Source organism: Clytia hemisphaerica, unplaced genomic scaffold (assembly GCF_902728285.1).
Source record: "Clytia hemisphaerica strain Z4C2 unplaced genomic scaffold, Clytia hemisphaerica genome assembly, whole genome shotgun sequence".
In the NCBI taxonomy this organism is placed as follows: domain Eukaryota; kingdom Metazoa; phylum Cnidaria; class Hydrozoa; order Leptothecata; family Clytiidae; genus Clytia; species Clytia hemisphaerica.
In genome coordinates, this window is record NW_027103378.1 from 162,776 (window position 1) to 184,499 (window position 21,724).

At 34.8% G+C, this 21,724-nt stretch overlaps 1 protein-coding gene across 1 annotated transcript; it reads right to left on the reverse strand.

The window, feature by feature from the left end:
• Positions 1-543: 543 nt before the first annotated feature.
• LOC136824748 (uncharacterized) lies at positions 544-10,629 on the reverse strand. The gene is made up of 10 exons (XM_067080722.1): positions 10,487-10,629; positions 9,471-9,785; positions 8,761-8,966; positions 8,085-8,129; positions 7,648-7,750; positions 4,173-4,240; positions 3,321-3,621; positions 2,585-2,708; positions 1,148-1,947; positions 544-841 (listed from the first exon to the last, which is right to left on the reverse strand). Exons 1-10 carry the CDS (start codon positions 10,578-10,580, stop codon positions 837-839), a joined length of 2,061 nt encoding a protein of 686 aa, XP_066936823.1. The 5' UTR covers positions 10,581-10,629; the 3' UTR covers positions 544-836.
• Positions 10,630-21,724: the final 11,095 nt, after the last annotated feature.

Genomic DNA, 21,724 nt, shown 5'->3' on the forward strand with positions numbered 1-21,724 from the left:
CTTAGATACAACATTATTTTTGTTTTGGTTAAAATTCCATTTCCTGGACTAAAATTCCACTGCCACTCTCTAGCAGAAATGGACCAGAATACCGGGTACAGTATTTGAAAAAAACAGCAGCTTTGGATAGTTGCCGTAATTACGGTTAATAATCCAAAAGTCCGCTCAACGATCAAATCCCTTTTTCTGATCATTGATTGGTTGAAACTTTTTTTAAAGTAAAAATTGGGTATAAGGCCTAAAATACCTCAATTGCACCCTATAAATAAGAACAAGATAAGAACAATTTGAGGCTTAAAGTGCCAAAAAAAATAAAAACATCAGCAAAATTTTTACTTGTTCTTAGAAAAAAAAGTGTAGAAAAAAACCGTAAGTACGATAACCAAATTCTAAACTCAACACTTTGAGCTATTTTCCGGACCTCTAGAAAAAAAACCTTTCCAATTTTCAACTGGCTATTCTGGAAAAGACAGCGGAAAATTCCCGGAAAAGCCAGTGAAAATCTCGGTACTGGAATCTTGCCCGAAAGAATAGCGAGGGAACTTGTTTTTTTTCCACTAAAAAGTATAATGTTCTTAAGATATTCTCAAAATTTATCCTACTTACTATACACAGTTTTATACTCTAATTTTATAAACATTACGATAAGGTATATATTTTTATTTTCAATTTATGTGTTTTAACATGAGACCTGCTCGTGTCGTTTAATAACTATATTGTTCTTGTCATTTACGATCAAAAACTTGTCCGCTCATCTCCATGGAAACATGATCCATTTACCCTTGCAATAGAACTTCTCCACAGTCGTGGACTTAAACAGCATTCCGTAAAGTACATTAAACTAAAAATGAAGAGCAATGACGATGCTTAAAATATTTTAATAAAATTTACCTTTTTTGGTAACATGAACTCATAAAACACGCAAAAATTTGGCAGACAGTGCAAAACTGAGTAGGAAAGTTTATTTTTCGCGTTTTTCAGGTTTAATTTCTTACCTGGCAGAAATTTTCGCGAAAAACGATCAAAATCGCGAAAAACGCGAAAGTTTCTGCCCTTAAAGTACTTCAAACCGCTATATCTTATGCAAAAAAATTCGGCCCCATATAGAAGATTTCCATATTCATTGGAGAAAATTCGAACCACTTACCACACGAGTCCACTAAAGAAGTATCAAAATGATGAGTCTGTTGCTTTGTTTTCTTCTTTGAACGTTTTGATTGGTTCTCCCCAGTCCATATTCCTTGTGGAGAAAGTTTGTCATCAAGTGGCTGTACTGAGTCATTTGACCTACATTGAGGAACAGGTTTATTGCTGAACATACTTGGTAATGGGCCATGTTGGCTATTTTCTTTGTTAGATTCACCTTGTTGCTCTACTACTAATTTGTTGTATATTTCTCCAGTGTTTGATTGGGAAAATGGTTTCGTCAATTCCTGGTAGTCCCCAGTATCTGTTGTCCTGGTGCAGCAGGGTGGTTCTGTCAGCCTTGGTTGATTCTCAGAAGATTTTGACGTATCGGATTTTGTATTCTGTATGTAACCAGTTCCTAAGGTTCCCTTTTTCTCTCCTACTACTGAAGTCTCAAGTTCGTTTTCGGTTAATTGATCAGAGGAATTTTTAAAATCAGATTCCTTATATGGTACTGCTAATTTTTGATAGTCTTGACAGACTCCTGGCGAAAATGTGGTTTCGTTTGAATCGTGAATATTGTTGATATCTGGTGTGCTGCCGGAAGCTGAATCATCTCCCACTGTCTCTAATTCATTATAATGCTGTTGGTCCGGTTGGTCCGGGTCTTTATAACCTGGAGGTAGTTCACCTTTTTTGAGAATGACTTTTTGATTGAGAGTGTTGTTATTTTGCGTATCAGTAGGTACTTCTGGAAGAGGGCGTCCATCACAGGGTCGTCCTGGCTGTATTGTAGGTCGATCGCTATCCGTTGGTTCCCTGAAACAAAGTACACTATTTGTATATACTAATCGAAAGTAGAAAATAAGCAAAACATAATGGAAGGGATATAATTCTAATTTAGACCGCATTCGCACGTAACGACTCCGTTTCGCACCGAAACAAAATGAAGCCATTCTATTGGTTACATTCAAGGTTTATGTTTTTAACCAATAGAATTGCTTCATTTCGTTTCGTAGCGAAACGGAATCGTAAACGTTACGAACATGGTCTTATACAAATTGATCATACCCCGTTACAATTATCATACTATCATATAACAGTTATGCTACTGTATCATACTGATTATAAACGACTCCTTTCTAGTACACTGTTGGAATTTTTTCGTATATGAAACCAGTTCATTGAACAACGTCTCATTGTATCCCAAAATGTAACAAGCCCAAAGATCCTGAACCGCCATCTTATAATTTGAAACTTTGCGTTGTCATATTTTCAGTAATTGTTCAATAGCAACGCGACATGTTTTTTTCTGTTAAAAGTAAAGTAAAATCGAATTTTGAAAGATGTTAGCTTTTATCACTACCCCGCGGCTCTCACAAAACGTCAAACAATGTTTATATAACGTTTGTCTACATAACGTTAAAAACAATGAAGCAAGTCTTGAAAACTTTACCTCTTGCGATAAGAGCAGCATGATTCATTTAACATTTGTCTTCTCCTCCAAAACACTATGCACATAACAACAGCTATGAGAGATACCGAACCTCCAACGATCAATAATGTTTCTTTCACATCCACTGAATGAGAAATTAAGACGACTTAGCTCTAGTTTAGACGGCCCACTTTTCGCCCTGCCTATTCTAATTATGAATTAAAGTTGGCATAAAGTGGGCTGACTAAAGTCAATGCATTGCCCTCTATTGACGTCAATGCAATGTCTTCTTTCAACCTTTTCCAAGCAAAGATTTCAGTTGCCAACTTTTTGCCCAACTTCTGTCTACTCTAACAATTAGAATAGACAGGGCAGAAAATCGGCCGTCTAAACTAGATCTTACAGCTCCACAGATATCATATTACTTTACAGACTAGATATTCTAAATACCTACAGAGCTCCCGTGAAAGTCTTCCAGTTTTAAAGTTCGCCATATTGAGACCTTCTTTCCATAAGCATTTGTATGAGGCAACTCTTTGAAAAAAGTCCAACCTTCAAAACTTATAATTATAAAGCGACCGTATGCAAAGGTGCAACATTTGGTGACAGTGCGCAACTTCGAGGATTCAGTCAAGGGTAAATGAAGCAATCCATTGTGAAAGAGATTCGCCCATCCTCCACCTTTGGATAGACAGCTATCAAAAAAGGAACCTTCGAGTTGCAACCACCGACTGTTTTGTTAAATAATAATCCTTACATTCATAGACGGCGCTCTCATTTCCCTTTGATTTAGGTTTTATATCTTTCGGCACCTTCATAACACAAGATTTTGACGCATGCGTACACGTGGCTCTCCTCACGCACATGTGGAAGTATAAAGTGTAAGATTTGGTTCCATTCCTCTTCATATGATGTTCATAACGACGCTGTCTTGTTGATAGATAACCATCGAAAACATTCCTCGAGTGGTTTAATTTGTCTTGTGCGAATATTTTTACGTTGAAGAGTGAATAGCGTTGAACCTTTTCTTCGATTGTGTTTGTTTGAAGAGCATCTTCCTATATGAAAAAACGATAATCGGCTTTACTTTTAATTATAATAGGGTCCTTAAGCCTTAATTTATATCCTACTTGCTCGCTATAATGTGCTAAAATAACCTTAATCTAATGCAAAAAAAAACATCTCAATTGACTTCACACCATAGAGCTCTAAATCTACATTCAGAACGCCATCCGTCGCTCCAGAGTTGAAAGGTTTTGTTTTTAATATTAAGAGAGATCTTATTCATCGATTCTAATTCGCAAGCTTTTTCACATTGAATTGACATGGATGTGGAACGAGATTGGCCAGAAAGAGGAAAAGAAAAACATTTTTTGTTTATCTAGCACAATATATCAATAGGGAGACACCGGCCTGATATAAGATATGTGTCTGATATGAAACAGAAACACTTATGTTAGAAATAAGACCTCGTAACCACGTATTGCGTCAGGTGAATTTAGCCCTTAGAACTACTTCTTGCCATAATCTTAAGCTTCCTTGAAATGTTCAGATTTTTAACGTTGCGACGTTATCAGTAACGAACCAATGAAACATTTTCAAAACTTACCATGTGCCAAAGGACAGTAACAAACGTCTTGTTAATTGAGCATTTGATATTGGGTAGATATGTTGATACTAAAAAAGAAAGATGTATTATGTCTACAATCAGTGCCATAATAATATTTTACCATTTTTCGAAAATTGAAGTTCGAGCGAGAATGTCAATTTCGGGCCTTTAGCTTGGTTTCATCGAATATTTCGATCTGGGAGGGATTTATTGGTTTCTAGCTAGGATATATTTCAAGCCCTACCGGACCATTTTTGAACTTTTGGATCCTCAGATACTAAGGTGCCAAGTCTTAAAGTCTAGCATTAAAACTCACAGTTAAAACTCTACCCTTCCAAAACCTAATTTAGAGCGCTTCTAAATTGTTCGTGGTTATAAAAAAATTAGTACATTTAATCACATGATAACGAGTGCAATTCGAATATAATTGCACGAGTGATTTTTTTGCTATTAATTTTTATTAATTTTAATCAATTTTGTAAACATTGGTGCGGCATTAAAGAGTGTGAATAACGATTAATTGCTCTCTACAGGATGCAATTAACGATTAATTGCTCTCTATGAAGGAACGCCAAATGAGAAAAAATAACTCATCGTGCGATTATAGACATTATGATCATTCTTTTAATTAACACCCATTTTGGAACTTCTTTTTAATTTCGCTTAGCGAAGTATTACGATAGCCTTTCGCGGTGGCGGCGGCGGTGTCCTCGGAAAAAAAATTAGAAAACGAAAGTACTCGATACGGTGGACGAACTTACTAAATTTAACTTACACTTTACACGTTCGTTTAGCCACGGACGATTTTCGCGCGTTTTTATAGTGGTCCGATAACTGCGGAGGTAATAAATTACATCAAGCCTTTTTGACGACTGTATTATTAGCTCCACAGTTTGGAGCGTACGGCTCCATAACTTTCTACATTTTTGTAAACATTCATCGTGAGAACTTTTTAATCATTAATGGCTGCTTTTGAAACTTGCTGCTGCTGTATCAATTTTTATCATGTTTTCTTGCCTTTTGTAGAGTATTTAAAGAGGTTTATTATTCGTTTACTACTAAGTATTTTATGTTTGTGTAGTTACTGAATGCACCAATAAATTGATAATGCTCAGTAAGTAGAATAAAAAGAGTTACTTTTTCACAACAACAACATAAAACCCTGCCTCTTCTTCACTCTAAAACTACGAACAGCGCAGGTATGATATTTTTTTCCTTTTTTTACCAGATAGTAATGTGTTAATAGTGAAACCAGTTGTGACAAACAGTCAGTTTTAGCAAGTATTCTTTAGAAGTTAATTGAAATTCAGCGATCATTTTCGTAATCGAACTGTCAAACTACTGTGAGATCGGGTAACTTGCATCAGTGGAGGCTAATGCATAGCCCCTCAAATGAAGTTAAATGGTAGCGTAGAGCTTCGAGCAGAGCTGTGCAGTTCTTTTGTTTTGAAATTTTGATGGCTATATGTAAGTTTCCCTCCACTGATGCAAGTTATACCCGGCTTCACTGGGACTTCACAGTATCCATCGAAATCAAACGATAGCTGTTCGATTACCGAACCTTATTTGGTAAGAAATTTTTTTTGATTAGTTTGATTATATAAGTTTGATGACAGTTTTTTTATCCGATGAAGTTTGATCGGTGTTCGATGGGTTTGGTAAGTAAGTTTTTCCAGCTTTTCCTCCCCAATGGGATGATAGATATTGCCCTGCTCTTTATGGTTTAGCGTGGGCGTCTGCTAATAAGCCGTCGGAATGTAAAAAAGAATGAGCAACAAGGTAATAAATCAAACTAATCGAGCTTCAATCAAACTTCACCGATCTTGATACACCTTTTGCTAATCTGGATTTTCATTTTGATATATAAAAAACTCCAGTGGTACCGTTGTTTTGTATAAGATTCCTATTTCCGTACTAAGATTCTTGTTGCTTTTCTGGAATCTTTCCCCTATATATTTTTTACGGGATAACCAGCAAGAGATTGGGGAGGGTTTGTTTAATGGGATGCATTTAAATAGTTACCGTCAACTGCTCTAACTTAGGACTATCTGTCAAAGCATGGGACGGCAATTCGGCCACCATTTCACCAAACCTCCAAAGTCATTTGATTTGAGTTAAGGAACGGCGTATTAAAAAATACAGGATTTCTCTTTCGATTTTACAGTAAGTGAAAATACAGACCAGATATGCAACAGTCCCATGTTTCGGACAATCGTCTCAAGTTAGAGCAGTTGACGGTACAAAGGAGTCATTGTTGTGATTTGCTAGAAGGGCCATTAATCGATTACGTATAATATTGATTCTTTTACTGTTTTTAGCACTTACTACTTTCACTTGTGTGTAAACATTTATTTTATGATTTTGTAAGGTTTACGGTCAACCTAGAAATAATTAATTAAATAATTTTAAGGGTCTATTACAGCATCAGAAGAATATTTGTATTACTTTATAAGTGAGGTTTAAGTCAATTTGTATCTGGTGGGAAAATTTGAGTAACAGTGGTAAATAAATCTTGACCGAAGTCTGTATCCTTAAGTTACAAGCTTTTCTTAATATATTTTCATATGGATTATTGCATATTGAGATTTTGGAAATTTTTGGCAAAAATAGCCAAATTTTAATCTCAAGGAGTATTATTTCTTTAAAGCTTATAAAGTTGGCTAGTTTTTACCCTGCTATTTTCTAGTCCAGAAGCTGGAGCTCAACAACTCAACTGTTTTTTTGCCTATGATTTTGATGGTGGTGCGCCATCATTCATATCAAAAAGTGAAGATAGTATACAACAGATTTTTCTGACAAGCCATTTTCTCAATTTTAGAAAATTCTACTGTTTATAGAAAGAAGTTGATAAACTTTGCCCAAGTAAAGCACAAAATGAAGTTTCTGGCATCAAAGAATGAAAAGTTCTTTTTTTCTTCTTCATTTTCAAAGAATTTTAAAATTCATTTTCTCAAGTTTATTACAGTTCTCTGAATTATTCTTCTGAATTTTTACGCTTATATATAAAAAAGAATTTTTTAGTCGCATTTTTTTAGGAATCTTTTTGTTCTTAATGGATTGAGATTTTTCATAAGAAAACAGGGTATTTACGACCTGTAATACAATGTGTATTTTTTGTGTAACGCTTCATTCAAAATATATAATGCATAATGCTGATCGTTTATGTTCAAATATTATGCGAAATTTTCGACTTTAAGTCGTCTTGTTTTTTTTTGAAGCGTCCTATGCAAAGTCACAAACTTAAAAATTTGATCACAATTTTTGCGGTGACAATATAAAAGTAGACATCTAAGCGGGGAAGTAAGTCATCCAAGTGTCTCTATAAAAAGTCAAAATAGTCTCTCTAAGAGTCTCTGCTTTTAGTGTCTATATTTAAGGATACGAAAACTAAAAATTTTGCTTCTCTAAGGGGCAGGGTTTGGAGATCCTATTTGTACACACACCAGCATCTCCTGACCCACAAAGATGTTCTTACGGTCTTTAACTTCAATTTTCAGTTCATCATCCCAAAAACTTGTATTGCATGATTTAATTGGATGATTTGTTCTGGTGACTTCTGCAGTTGAAACAACCCATCGCTGTAAAAAGTTAAAGAAATTGTGAAGAGTAAAAAATTACCAAAAAGAGGCTGCACAACTCAAGTACACTATACTCTTTTCTATGAGGAGGTTCTATAAGAACGTAGATACTCAAAACTCCAGAAAAATAAGAACAATTCAAGAACAATGTTAAGCCTGGAAATGGTCGCATTTTAAGGAATTTAAGAATCAAATCAGTACTTCAAAGAACCAAATATTAAGTATACGAGAGGATTATAAAACTTTGTACGCTTTTTTCGGGACACACTGTAGGTTTGCATACATTTATTAATCATGGAGTTTGAAAACTTTAAGTTTACTGAGGTTCACTCACCTGATACTCTGGTATGCTTGTGAGGTACTTTGATCTAGTTATGCTCTAAAAAATAAATACACATCTTAATAATCATGGTAGTTGAACTTTTAAAATTATATGCCTGTGCGTAGTGGCTCGGTGAGAATTTTTTTAGCCAACAATGAAAGAATGATGGAGCAAAATATCAACGAAGACTGAAAATCAATAACGAACGTTTTCAATAGGTGAAAAGGGCTTTTAATTCTATTTTACATTTCAAATTACTCAGTGGAGATCCTAAAGAGTCTTTATTACACAGTGAGAATGGTGTTCCACTCCATCGCAGAGACTCACGGAAACACCTCTCACATAGTCCAGAAGCTGGAGCTCAACTACTTTTTGCCTTTCATAATTTTGATAATGGGAAAAGTAGAGACAAACAGTTTTAGCGGGAATTTGCTTGGTTTGTTTTTGCCTGTACCAGACCACCACGGCTTTTTCCTCGACACCGTTCAACAACGTGATAAAAAAATCGCGTGTTGGGATAGAGATAGGCTAAGTTTGTTTTAGAGGTGGTCTAAAAATGCCGTGCGCCGAGAACAAATTTGCATTTTAAATTCATTACCAGTCTCTAAAGACCCGACCGCGTTGTCAAAGTTTAGCCTGCGTCTTTAGACATATTCCTATCGAAAGTGTTGTAACTCTAACCACTTACCTTTTGTTCAAAGATGTGCAATTTGGTATCGCCTTCACACTTATACATATGATGTGCATTATATTCAAAGCCATTGTAATCATCTGGACATTTTGAAGGAGGAACGAGTTCAATCCATTTGAAGAAGAGTTTGTTTGTGTGACCGAATGACGCAATTGTGATGTGTCGTGGTTTGTCCTTATTATTCTTATTGTAAATGTAGCGATCTTCAATAAAAGAGAAATTGTAACATAATAAGAAGTGATGACCGAATGGTGTAACGTGTCTGTGCCACACCTATCAAGTCTTAGCGATGCGGTTGGCTTTTGGCAGGACTGGTAATGATAATACATCTTTTCGACCGTAGTCGCGCGGTCAGGCGCGTGCCACTTAGTTATTTGATTTATCCCCCTAAACTCGATCCACTGTTTTTTGACACATTTTTCTATTGTCTATAGGTGCAAAAAAAGACTGGGACGGTTTTAGTGGGATAAAGTGAACAAAAAATGCCCGTGCGGCAATTTTGCGGCTACAGTGGAAAAGGTGTATTACAGGGAAGATCTGTTCCGCCTCTAAAACAAACCAAATAAATAACCGTCAACCGTCGTCCAAAAGAATTTTCCATGTATTTTCGCTACCAGTCTCACCAAGGAGCTGATTTCACCGCTAAGGGTTTATAGCTAATTAATTATATGCAGATGTTTAGAATTTTAACAGTACCGGTAACTTACTTTTGAACACTTGCACTTTCTGTGATTTTGAAATCTCCTTGGAGCCATTAAACGAAACCAACTGGAAATTGTATTTTTTCTTAAATGCGTTATTACAAAACGGACAGATGCAAGCTCCTTTGTTCGTTCCTAGTCCCATAGTTTTGTTTTCAAAGTAACATAAGTTCAAGCGTTTCTGTATCACACCATTTTCGAAAGAAAGCAATTCGTATGATGAACCGGTCGATCTAGTTGCGTTGAAATAGACATTCCATGATCGGCATGGGTTGCTTGGTAGCAAGTAGTCTTCTTGTAAGCGAATGATGGTTTGAAAGTCTGAAATTGTAAAAAAAAGAAATTTGCTTTTTTTGAGCCTAGACCACAGTGGACTCTCGTTAATTCAATGATTTCCATTTTTCTCACTTCCCGTCAAGATGAAAATTTAAGAAATATTCTCTGCAATAGACCTTATCCAACCTTATCGGAGTTTTTGATTCCTCGAGGAATTCCTAAGAGATATTTCTATTGTAATACACTCGAAACAATCCCACAATGCATCGCTTTTTTAGAAAAATCAAAAACTCCGATAATATCTATTAGAATCTCTCTGTAATTGGGATCTGGGGTTTCGTAAAGTGAAGAACTTAGGGATTATTTACAGCTCACCTTCGGCATTTCGGATGTTTTTTCTTATTCTGGATTTCAACGGAAGTGTTCTATCTGGTTCGACCGACTCTCTCGATCAATGAAAAAGTCGATGGAAAAAATTGGATGACCCTCGATAATCTTTAGGTTGGGTTTTCCTGTTGAGGAGGTCCGTCCCAGGGGGGTTGTGATAAGGCGCAGCAGAATTTAAGCCGTCAAAAATAACAGGAGTTCCAAGGTATATGCAATTTTTTGAAATCTTGTAAATTTCTAGGGAAAAGTAGGTTCGAATCTAAAAGTGATTAGAATTCCAGGGTGTTACAGAATATGCACGTCACAAAATATTTGACCTCCCTAACAAGGGGAGTTAGAGGTCCCAAATAATCACAGACCTTTCTTTGTATCTTGGGCGAGACAGAGTACACTGCTCCACCATAGAGAGGCTAAGAAGATAAACAGCATTGGAGAGGATTCTTCTTTCGACATATTTGCTTGTGTTTGACCATCGTGTTGACAATTCAATTCTAATTTAACTGCCTTAAGATTGAAATTCAAAAAAATTAATATTTCACTGGAGGGATTAAAGTCTATTCACGATAAGTGTGCACTCTTTTTTCTTTTACCTATAACTTTTGAGGGAATTCTTCAATCTTTATAAATTTGGTATCATTGGAAAGATAGTAGTGAGTGGAACAATTTGAAATAAAAAAAACTTTAAGAAGATTATAAAAATGAAGATGAAAATGAAGAAGAAAAAAATGAAGATCTTGTAGAAAAGTGCTATAACTATCATTTTCACTGAAGTGAATCTTTAATCATCGAAAATGATCACTGTGAAAAAAATTCTCAAAAATATTTATTCAGTCAAAAGATATCAAACAAAGTTATAAGCTGATTGACGTCTAAAAACGCTGTTTTCTGCAGTTTTTTGCTGTTTTTTGGGGTCAATCACTTATTAACTTTGTATCATAACTTTATATTGAATAAACATTTTAATGAAATTTCTTCAGAGTGATGATCCCCTAAGATCAAAGAATGTCTCCAGTGAAAATGAAAGTTATAGCACTTTTCTACAAGATCTTCATTTTTTTCTTCTTCATTTTCATCTTCATTTTTAAATTTTTTTTAAAGATTTTTTTATTTCAAATTGTTCCACTCACTAATATCTTTCCAATGATACCAAATTTATAAAGATTGAAGAATTCCCTCAAAAGTTATAGGTAAAAGAAAAAAGAGTGCACACTTATCGTGAATAGACTTTAATTGCAATATCGAAATAATTCTCCACTGAGGTTCGTCTTAAGATAACCTAGGCATTGTATGCGCATAGATTTATAAGCCATATTTTAAACCATCACATGCAAAAAAAATTGAATATCGGAAAAAAGTATTGTTGCTATTGTTTTCGAAAACCCACGAAGCTTCTGATTTGTCAAGCGCTAAAATTCTATTGTAATGTCACGTGACTTAGGTAGGATTTCCTACCTAACATCGGCACACTTTTCAGCAAAAGCACTCTATCTAGCCCTTCGGGCTTTTATAAATCTATAGGTTAAGGTATGTGCCCTGATTTTTAGTATAGTCTATAGTGACCAAAGAGGCGCAACGTTATTTTTGAGCTTACGAAAAATACTATTTAGAGCATCTAATATATTTGAAAAAGCCACATCTTGTGCTGATTTTACCCAGAATGGAGGCTTTTAAAACAAGCCCCTGCTTTAACCCTGTTTTTTATCCAATTGACTTGAAATTTTTCAAATGTGCGCAAAATATGAGTTGGCATCATTGGTGAAAACTTTTGGCATTGTTAATGACGTCATCGCCACCTGATGACGTCGTCAATCTTTGAAAATACCGTAAATAGGCCCCCCTCTTTTTTCACTTTAACTTTTTTTGCCTAAATTTTGCTAGGCAGCTCCACGTGACTTATATTTTCGAGGCACAGGATCAATTTTTTCGAACCCGTCGGTATCGTCTATTTTACAGACTGGCCCATAATTCCCCTTTTTGCCTAAATTAGCCCTAAGATACTCTATCTGGTGATTGGAAAATGCTATCGACTTGAAATTTTTTACAAGTGCTAGGTATTGATAATGCAAGCTTGCAGACAAATTTCAACAAAATTAGACTAACGGTTAAGCTGAAAGTGAGCATTTCGGGTAAAACACGGACTGGTCTTTAAAATACAACCGCTAGCGTGACTAAATTGAAATTTTGCTCACTGTCTTAGATGGTCAATATCTATCACTGTTGAAAATTTAAGTCAGAAGCTCCTGAGTTCCAGCAGGTGGTCAACGTGTATTTTACAGAACGGTCTGTAAAGTACCAAAAATCATGGAGACGAGTTTTTTCTGTTACTAGTCTCTTTCATATGATCTGATATGTCAGCCTTAAGAAACAAATTTCAGTCAAATCAAATGAGTCAATCAGCCAATACATGATTTTAGTCAAATTTAAAATTTAGATATATTTAGGTCTTAAAAACTTCGAAATGTTATTTCTGGACCACCTGGTATATCTATATTTACACGGGGGGGGGGGCACTCACATGACCTACTGTACGGCCCTTAAGGGTAGGTTTTCCAAAATGCACTTTCAGGATGGCTTCAGCAAAATAAGGTATGAAATCAAACTACACTGTAAGGGTCAGAAACAGATGAAATTTATTCTAAATAACACAAAATTTCAGTATACATTCATATTGATGGTGAGTCTTCTCTAACTAAATATTTACATGCAGTTTTAGATAGTAGTAACGGGGTCAGCTTTACTACTGCTTTTTTTAGCTAGTTCAAAGCGGAGTTCCTGATAGTTTCTTGTATATGAAGCATAACAACATTTCTTTTTACCCAAAATATTACCAGCCTCGTCAGTAATTTGCTCTATTTCATATTGATTTTTTAACTCATTTCTGATCCAAATATTAACCAGATGGAAAGGATTTTCATTAAATCGACTTTGTATGTTAGGGTATTCTTGGGTTTCACCAGTGTCTTTAAAATAAAGATGTATTAAAGGGAATTTGTACACATTTATTGTGTCATCATAATACCTGTATTTGTCACGTGTGTAATCTAGCAAATATTTTTCGTTTTTTAATAATCCTTGACGATAGGGGAAAAGGCGGAGATTTTTCAAAGGAACGCCCGTTCTATCCTGAATTTGAAGTTTGATGTCGGATATTGTGTCTGAACTTTTAACATCGAGCTTCAAATCTTTATTTTCCCATATGAGATGAACATACAATTCGAACGATTTTTCTTGGATAATCACATTCAATGATAAAGTGTTTTCACTGATATCATGATTTCTGTCTAAGATAAGATTTTGCAGAATCTCGTGATCATTGAGTTTTCGACCATCAAGCAAAATGATTTGATCGTTGTGGTGTCTTATATATTTTTGACGAATAAAGCCCTTTATATGATGTACGCATTTATATTCTTGTGCTTTGAGTTCTTCTACTTTAGTCAAGAATTTCAGGCGCAGTTTTAAGTCGCATAGCTTTATGTGTAGTTTAAAAAAATGTCTCAATGGTTGATTTAAATTTATTACTCGAGTCCCATTCTCGTCTTGAATCTCTGTAATCAAACGTTTATATTTCTCTTGCATTTTACTTATAAAGTCGCTCATACTCTCCTTGCTTTTTCTTGGTATGCATTCATTGTATCGTATTGTTTTCCCTCTGTCAGTGAAATGAAGATGGGTTTCTACGTATTGACTGGCGGCTAACAGTGACTGCTCAGTGATATTGTAATCTGAAAGACTTTTATCGTCTTCCAACCGCAAAGCTTTCTTTCCTTTCTTCAAAAAGACTCCTTCATACTTTGAAGCATCGTTAAGCTTTCCTTGAATTTTATCTTTCAAGTCTGCTACTTTATCTGAATTTTTCACTGAAATTCTAAGTTTAACAGGACCAGGAAAGGTACTCGATTTGTTTGGAAAAATGCTGACTTCAAACTTTTCCTCGAAAAACAGTGTCATTATCACGACATTATTATCATAGTTTTCTAAAAGTTCTCTCAGATCTTCAGTTGTTTTTATTTCAGAACTTTGGAATAGGAAAATTGTATCTTGTACTGGAATTTTTCATATTTCACTAATGCCATTCTTAAGCTCCATCATCGTTTGAAATTGCCGTGTTTTGTCTTTGACCTCCTCATCTTTGGTCAAAAGTTTAATTTTCAATTCCATACTGGGAAAGTCGAAATCGATCAAAGTGAAAACATTGTTCTTTCCTCTCTTGAAATTGTCTCTCTTGATTCACTTGAATTTGATTCGTTTGAATCTGATTGGCTTGAATATCGATGTTTGTCAATAATTCGAATTTGTAGTAGCGGTACACTTTTTTCCAAGCAGGCGAATCGTTATGAAGGAGTGCTAGATACAATCGAACAACTCGAATTCGTTTCTTTCTCTCTCTTCCTCGATCTCTTATCTTTCTGTCTTCAAAGTGTGCTAAATCTACAACCAATTCATTGTCATGTATCGTATGCCTAGGTTCTTTTCGTTTCCGAAAAAGCATTTGCATGGATACCGGTATAGAGGTTTTCTGGAAAATTTTCTCCTTCAAATCACAAACAACCGGAGTATCTGAAATTGTCAGATTAAAGCAGCATATCTTTTTGGGATACACTTTATATTCTGTGCGATATGCGACAACCTCGATTCGGACTTGATCGTCCTTAGTGCAATGTACGTCATAAGTTTCATGTGCGTCGTATGCTTCCTCCAATTTTTCGTTTTCGTCGTCACAACACATCGCCCAAAGGAGGTCATGTCGAACATTTAGCCCACCCGCCGTCAATTCCTCATAGCAACTCCTACAACATTCTCCTCTACTCGACAACTCATCCTCGTACTTGTCAAAACATTTGCCACAATCTTCAATCTGTTTGCCATCATCACATTCACAATGTAAACTGAACAGATTTTCCAAAGACCACCACGATAATAAGTACAACATAATAATAATAACGGTCCACCAGCAACAAAACGTAGGAGACTTTAGTCTACGACGAATGAGTATAGATTCTCCTCTATTGCCAACTTGACTTTTGCTTAGCCTTCAAATGTATGGTTATTCCGCTGTTCAAGACGAAAGATGAAAAACTTAACCTTTGACAAATATGTATTTATATATGAAAAGTAAGGATTTCTCGATTGGCTCAATATACATGATAACCAATATACCATATTGATATAATGGTAAATACTCATGAATATTAATTGAATTAAGTTATATTGGTATATTCTAGCTGATGGAAAATATTTTTTGAATAGCCGTTTGTTAAGGTTGCTATGTGACTTACCTTGACGCTAATTCATGATATTCATGACGTAATGTTTTCTACGCAAATACCCTGGTTTAGCCAGTAGTGGCACCTTTAAACTAGACAACAGTTGTATAAAGTTTGTCACTACTGGCAAAAACCGGGGTCTTTCCGTAGAAAACATTACGTCATGAATATCATTAATCCTTTTTACTAAATATACTGTTTATCTTGTAAGAACAGGGAATTTTTGTTGTTGCTTGTTTGTTCTTATTTTTGAGCGTCAAAAATTTCTTATCCTGCTCTTATATTTTCAGGGTAAATCTACTTGTTTCGACGTTCATATAATATGGACTTTAAATGAACATGAGATAAACATCGATTTAAGCCATTATATTCTTAATAGTGAGGTCTGTTAGCACAAAAATACTTCAGATGGTGATTAAAGCATGAAATTTGGCACAGATGATCCTTAGATGGTCTAAAACTTAATTTTAAACAGTAACACAAAATTTTGCCACCTGGACACCTGCCAGATGACGTCATCAGGTGACTTAGCAAAAATTTATTTTTTTGAAAATATTTAAAATCTGATGGTATCAGCGGAAAGAGTATGAAATGCTGATGAAAATCGAGGTATAAAACATGCCTTCGAAATCTTCCAATCAAAAGTTATGAAGGTTTAAAGTTTTGTGATGGCGTCATCATAAGCCTTTCCAGGCAAAACCTAAAATCTCGTAATAACGGAACTAGTTGACCAAATTTAGTGTTTTATACATGAATCCATGTCAACATTTGAAGTTCTATCTGATGCTTGGGTCTAAACAACATAGGAAGGCTTAAAACATCCAAACAAAATAGTTGGTTGTACACTGTGCTCCTGAAGGGAGAACGCTGCGTTGGTTTGCCTTGTAAAGCTCAAAATCTAAGTTTTAGTATTCTGAAGGATTTAAAGCTTTTGATTCAATTTGAACATCGGAATCGGAAAAAGCAATGAAGTTTGATATGAATTCATGTATAAAACATGAAATTTGGTCAATTTGTACCAAAATTACGAGGTTTTAAAGTTTTGCCTGGAAAGGCTTATGATGACGTCATCACAAAACTTTCAACCTCCATAACTTTTGATAAGAAGGGTATTATTTGATTCTAGTCAAGGCTTTTGGTTGTAATCAATAGCTTGAATATTAAATTGTAGTCAATTGCATTTGATAAGTTCAAGCTGATAGAACTTTGGTTATGCTATGTATTTAGAAAAAATTTCTCAACATATAGCCGTTGCTATAGTACCTCAAATAAACAGTACGATAAGATGATTCAATGAATTTTTCATCGGATCTCTTCAGGGAAAACCCATACAGTAAAAGATATCGTGCTGAAGAAGGCTAAACGGTAGAAAAACATCTTTTTCTCAAAAGGAGACCCGTGGATAGTTTTACTTATTTGTCACTGAAATGGATGAATCCTTATTTTTGGATAAATCTGTAAGTTTACATTGTGAATGTGATGATGGCAAACAGATTGAAGATTGTGGCGAATGTTTTGAAAAGTACAAGGATGAATGGTCGAGTAGAGGGCCACGTTGTGCGAGTTGTTATGAGGAATTGCTGGATGATCAATATTACCGATATAGCGTCAGTCGGCCGATACGCTGTGATGACTGTCAAGAAGAACGTTATGACGGACAATACCCCGGTAATGACGAAGTCCGAATCGAGGTTGTTGCATATCGCACAGAATATAAAGTGTATCCCAAAAGGATATGCTGCTTTAATTTGACAATTTCGGATACTCCGGTTATTTGTGATTTGAAGGATAAAATTTTCCAGAAAACTTCTATACCGGCATCCATGCAAATGCTTTTTCGGAAACGAAAGGAACCTATGCATACGATACAGGACAATGAATTGGTTGTAGATTTAGCACACTTTGAAGACAGAAAGATAAGAGATCGAGGTAGAGAAGGAAAGAAACGAATTCGAGTTGTTCGATTGCATCTAGCACTCCTCCATAACCATTCGCCCGAATACAAGAAGGTATACCGCGGCAACAAACTTGATATACTAACAAACATCGATATTCAAGCCAATCAGATTCAAACGAATCAAATTCAAGTGAATCAAGAGAGACAATTTCAAGAAAGGAAAGAAGAATGTTTTTACTTGATTGATTTCGACTTCGCCAGTATGGAATTAAAAATTAAACTTTTGTGCAAAGATGAGGAGGCTCAGGACAAAACACGGCGTTTCCAAACGATGATGGAGCTCAAGAATGGTATTAGTGAAAGAGCCGAAATTCTTTCAAGAGATATGACTTTCTTATTCCACAGCACTAAAATAAAAACCACTGACGAGCTAAGTAGACTTTTTGAAAATTCTGATAAAAGTACCGTAATACTATCATTGATATACGAGGAGCGTTTGACAGTCAGCTTTGTTCCAAACGAATCGAGTATATGTAATCAGAAATTTAAAATATTGATGAAAGATTCAGACAGAGTAGCAGATGTTAAAAACAAAATTCAAGGAAAGCTTGGTTACGTTTCCATATATTCGGGAATCTTTATAGATCGGGAAGACGATTTTCGGCTCAATTATCTTATCATTGAGGAGCAGAGTAAAAACATACTTTTGGAAGACGATAAAAGACTTTCAGATTACAACATCACTGAACGATCTTTGTTAGTTGCCAGTGAGTATGTAGAAATTCATCTTCATTTCCTTGAAACGGCACAAACAAAAGAATTCAATAAAGTCATACCAAAAAATGATATGATTAGTGTAAATGACTTTATTAGTGAAATTCCGAAAAAATATGAAAATTCGATTGTGAACATTCAAGACGAGGATGGGACTCGAGTAATAAATCTAAATCAGCCATTGAGATATTTTGCAAAACTGCAGATAACATTGTGTAAAGACTTAAAGCTACGTTTAAAATTCTTGACTAAAGTAGATGAAATCAAAGCATACAAATACAAAAGTGTTTACGATTTAAAGCGTTATTATATCCGTCAAAAATATAAAAGACACCACAACGATCAAATCATTTTGCTTGATGGTCGAAAACTCAATGATCACGAGATTCTGCAAAACCTTATCTTAGAGAGAAATCATGACATCAGTGAAAACACTTTATTATTGAATGTGATTATCCAAGAAAAATCGTTCGAATTGTATGTTCGACTTAAATGGGAACAGAAAATTTTGAAATTGGTTATTAAAAGTTCTATAACAATTAAGGAGATCAAAATTCTAATTCAGAATCGAACCAATGTTCCAGCAGAAAATCTTTATATCCCTTTTTATTCCAATGGGATGTTGAAGGACGACGGAAGTCTGCTCGATTATACTAACAACCAGGGAAACGACGAATTACCAGTGAATAGATTCACTTTTATCAAGCTCCACTTTCAAGACACTGGTAAAACAAAAGAATACCCCACGGATGGCACTGTTAACAAGTTTTACCGAATAAGTGTCACGAAGAATTGGATCAAGCGAGAGTTAAAAAACGGTTACAAAATAGAAAAACTCATTGACGGAGAAGGGAATGTTTTAGATCCAACTGCACAAAGACGACAATTCTATAATAAACTTCACTTAGAATTAGTTAAAGGAAGCTTCAAACTAACTGACTTTCAAAACATAAATTTTTTCCCAGAGTAACATGTATGTGTACCTTTTTGTTCACAATCAAATACACATTTTTTTATAAGAACATCCAAACTTTTTTGAAGCAAACGGATGTTCATAACTTTTTTTAGTTTTAAGCCTAAGAATGTTTGTATCATGTTCTTATTTTCACCATTTTGTGAATACTTTTTACCATTTTAATAAGAAATCGGATGTTTTCGAGTTTTGAAAGCCTATTAAAATGTTCTTAACTTGTTCTTAACGCTTTGTTCATTGACGCCGTTTTGTTATGATATAGTTTGTTCTTTTTAAAAGAATATGTAAAAATTTTTTGGAAGAGGCGGCAAAAATGATTCCACGTTTTTTTTTTCGTTTTATAACTGTAGAAAACCTTTTAAAAAAGAAGAAAATTTGGCGGAAAGAAATTTCGGCGAATTTAGATTTAAAGACCAGTCGCCAAAATTAATTCTCACCAAGTTTAAATTTATTTCACACTACCAGTGGATACCCCTTAAAACCACATACCCCTTAAAACCCACAATGTTGCATTTTTGGCTTTCATAACTACCAGATTTAATTTTATGTGGTATGTTTCACTTTTTTACAACCGCTTATAAATGTTCTTTCATAAAATACCAAATTTTAAGGATTTTAAAGATGCTAAAGTATCTTAAAATTCGAAGTTATTCAAAATTTTATCAAAAATCCCTTCAAAAAATCAGGTTTTTTGGACCTAGAAATTACACAATTGAATTTAAGGTCATAAAACCTATACTTTTTAGATACCTATACTTATGGTAGGTATGAAAAAATCATTTTCATCTTCGTGAATAGACCCCAACGAATATGACAGGCCCTTAAAATTCTACTTTAAAGCACTTTTATGGTGATGATCAATAAAATCTGAAAATCGACTTTCTCAAAACCTGGTCATGTTGCATACCAAAATGTCACAAATTTGATGGAGATTTAGAAAAACATTAGAACCATAGGTTAAAAATGAAGCGAATGAAGGTTTTTGGCCTTTCGTAGCCGTTTTTGACGAAAAAAACCACACACAATTGCATTATGGGCATGAAATCCTGAAAAATGAAAATATTGTTGTGGGAATGAATTTCTAGCAAGTCTTTGAACCTTGAATCACGAAGCAACACCAAATTTGTATCCATCAGCTGAGTATCCCGTTAGCAAGGGTTCGGACTTTGTGGTTTTTAGCCTTATTTTTTTTTAGGTTTTAAGGGGTATTTTGATTTTAATACATATTTTTGAGATCATTTAGGTACTAATGGTATTCATAACATTAGTAACTTTACAGTGAATCACTGTTCAAAATTTGAGGTCAAAAGAACTTTTTTGTAAAAAGTTATTCGAGAAACACCATTTTGTAGGTTTTAAGGGGTAAATAGCTAAAACTGCACTTTTTCACTTCCTCGTGAAAAACTGAAAACTGTTTTCTACAAAACATCACTGCTAGGGAAGACAATCATAGACAACGTACTTTCAACACAAAAAGTTTCAGCCTTACACTCCAACTAAACAATGAGATAGAGGGTACCACTTTTTATTGTGGGTTTTAAGGGGTATCCACTGGTAGTCTCTATTTCTCCTAATAAACCCCTTTTTCATCCTTTTTAAGGTTAAATGTTCAACAAAAAATGGGTCGTTCGCCAAAATTAGCTCTCGCCAAATTTAAATATTTTATTTAATCGTCAAAATAAATCCCGCCAAATTGCACCAAAATTGCCGAATGGGCTCATTCTCTAAAATTTCTTCACGCCAAAATTTCTTCTCTTAAGGTAGTTATTTAACCGAAGCAACTCTTAATCTTGTATCCAGTCTTTTTTGAATACATTTTGCAAAAAAATACAAGGCTGAATTTTGTGAACCAGAATTGTTCTGCAGATAAATTTCAACTGTTGCAAAGAGGATCAACTATGTTTGTAAAATTATGTCTGAATTTATATTTCCATATTAATAGCCACATAATCACACTCCTTTTTGTCTAAAAACGAGGCAACCTTTACTGGGGTTTACTGGGAGGAACCTACCCGTACCCTTCACTTGCCAAGGTACACCCGAAATTTATTGTTTTCAAAGACTGGTGGGTTTTTATCAGCCAGTGGGGGTAAAAACAAACCAAAACTCGATGGGGATTGATATTTTATTTTATGGCTGGGGATTTGAATTCCATTGTTTTCTAGCAAGAAAATTCGATGTGGATGAAAAAAATAGCACAATATTTTGTGAGGATTTGCTTATCTGATTATTTTCAGCGGGGACAAAAATTAGAGCATAATTTCCCACTGGGGACGATATTTTGGTCAATTTTTTTCCAGTGGGAAAGGTTCCCGGTGGGTCTGTGAGAAGGGGTGGAAACGAAAAAAACAGACTCTCTATATCTGTCTTATCTAAATAACTTAATGGAAAAATGTCGGACAAGATACATACATAATTTCTGACAAAAACGAAGGAACGGATAAAATCAACCAAAAAAAAAGAAGTAGCAACGCATTTCAAAACACATTTCAATCCACGATACAAATTTTTTAATGAATCATTTTTTGTTGCTATCAATTTTTATGTAAAAAAACACCAACAATTCTTACGAACATCTCGAGTTTCTTTCGTGTAAACAAGAAGTCTATCCTCCTTATGCTATATTTATAAGCAACTTCATTTCTCGTATTGTATCTACATTTTTTAAAAAGTTCTTTAGATTCAG